The 2,139-nt window shown below is 61.7% G+C and overlaps 1 protein-coding gene across 1 annotated transcript; it reads left to right on the forward strand.

The window, feature by feature from the left end:
* Positions 1-50: 50 nt before the first annotated feature.
* Positions 51-1,406, forward strand: RPS15 (ribosomal protein S15; the record flags this gene model as incomplete). The annotated part of the gene is made up of 3 exons (XM_010283871.1): positions 51-193; positions 408-642; positions 1,241-1,406. Coding segments are annotated over 3 exons (492 nt in total), but the record flags the coding sequence as incomplete, so codon positions are not given.
* Positions 1,407-2,139: the final 733 nt, after the last annotated feature.

Genomic DNA, 2,139 nt, shown 5'->3' on the forward strand with positions numbered 1-2,139 from the left:
CCCTGCAGCGCTCGGTGCCTGCGGCCTTCGCGTGTGCGTGGGGGGTGAAGGCGGCGCCGGGCGGCCCCGTCACCCCCTCTCTCCATCCCTGGCGCTCCCGGCTGCAGGCGGAGGTCGAGCAGAAGAAGAAGCGAACCTTCCGGAAATTCACCTACAGAGGGGTGGACCTGGACCAGCTCCTCGACATGTCCTAGTAAGAGCTGGGCACCCCTCCGGGCTGGGCCGGGAGGCTGGGGGCTGTTGGGGCAGAGCCTGTCACCCTTTGCTCAGGCAGTCTTAAAATAACTGCAGTAACCCGTGTTTTGGGCTGTTGGAAGTCCCCGAGGGGGTCACGCTGCCGGGGTCACGCTGCCAGTGCGGGGTCCCCGTGGGCTGCGCTCCAGGCTGGGTCTCTCCATCCCTTCCAGCGAGCAGCTGATGCAGCTGTACAGCGCCCGGCAGCGCCGACGTCTCAACCGCGGGCTGCGCCGCAAGCAGCACTCCCTGCTGAAGCGCCTGCGCAAGGCCAAGAAGGAGGCGCCGCCCATGGAGAAGCCAGAGGTGGTGAAGACCCACTTGCGGGACATGATCATCCTCCCCGAGATGGTGGGCAGCATGGTCGGCGTGTACAACGGCAAAACCTTCAACCAGGTGGAGATCAAGGTGAGGCGTCGTGGCAGCGTCCCGAGAGCTTGGTCCTGATCCAGGCTGAGCGTCCCGGATGTGTCTGCATTAATTTTTTAGAGCTTTGTGTAATTTTACTCCTGCCCTGTGTCAGAGGAGGTCAAGGCTCCTGCTTGGAGCAAAGCTGGCCCCAAGTGACAGCCCGATGTGTCCCATCCTGAAGGTGGGCTGCTCACAGAGGGGTCTGAAGGCCTCTGACGAGCTGTGAGTGCAGCCTGGAAGTAACGAAGCAGCGTGGCCGTTGTGAGCCTGGGCGTGCTGCTGCGTCAGGAGGGCTGGGGGCTTGTGCTGGCTGCGCTCAGCCTCGCAGTGCCGGCTTCAGGTGAATCCGATCCATGAGATTTCCTGGGAGTGGAATAATCTGCGGGGTGATGTGACCTGGTATCGCTGACCAGATTAAAATCCGGCCTGAAAGTGCACCAAAATGCCCCCGAGGCTTGCGTGTCCCCTCTCGCGGGAGGTGCGGTGCTTGTCGGGGGCTCTTGGGGGGGCATAGGGGTTGGTTTGCAGGGGGCTGGTGGTCTGTGCTGCTGGACCGGGTGGCGCCTCTAACGCAGATCCCTCCTTTCTCTTCCAGCCCGAGATGATCGGTCACTACCTGGGGGAATTCTCCATCACCTACAAGCCGGTGAAGCACGGCCGGCCTGGCATCGGTGCCACCCACTCCTCCAGGTTCATTCCTCTGAAGTGAAGCGCTGCAGGGAGCCTTTTCCACGTGTAAATAAAGAAATTTCTCCCAGCTGTCTCTTTCCGGGGCTGCGGGGGCTCCCCTCAGGGCGGGGTGTGGGCTGGGGCACAGGCCAGCAAAACTCCAGGCTTAAATCACGACTTGATGTTTTCCTGAAGATTTCCCTTTTCTTTTGGTGATGCTTTTCCATAAACGCACGTGGCGCTCACCTCTCCGTGAGGGGGTTTATTGCATTAATGACATTCCTTGTGCTTTGCCAGGAAGTAATGAACGGCACTTCCCTTCCACTTCATTTTTGGCATTTCAAGCACTGCTTGGATCGCCCTGGGAATGCGGTGATGCGTGCCCTGGCCCCTCGCTGCATGAGCTTAGCTGCGGAGAGGTGGGCAGGTGGGTTCCCGGGGCTTTGGAACCAGCCCCGCTCCTGGGGGGGAAGCTGCCAAGGACATGTCACAGGACCCTGAGATCCCAAACAACCATTTTCTCATCTTAAATTTGGGCTTCCAAAAGGTTTGGGTGTCCACGGGCTGGGAGCGGTGGGGGCGGGCAGGTGGTGGTTGAGCCGGTGGTTCGCAGCGGGGGCTGAGGGGGAGGAACATTTCCCCACGCGGCTCCAGGGGGAAATCTGCTCTCCAGGACCAGGTGGGTGATCCCGGCGGATAATCTGGCTGAGCCCAGGGAAGCCCAGCCGGCACCTGACGCCTGAGCCCCGAGAGCCGCGGTCAGGCTCGGCCTCGGCGGTGGTGAGGCCTGGCAGTGCTGCGCTCTGCCAAGCCATCGCTTGGCAG

Source organism: Phaethon lepturus, unplaced genomic scaffold, assembly GCF_000687285.1.
Source record: "Phaethon lepturus isolate BGI_N335 unplaced genomic scaffold, ASM68728v1 scaffold47793, whole genome shotgun sequence".
Taxonomy (NCBI): Eukaryota; Metazoa; Chordata; class Aves; order Phaethontiformes; family Phaethontidae; genus Phaethon; species Phaethon lepturus.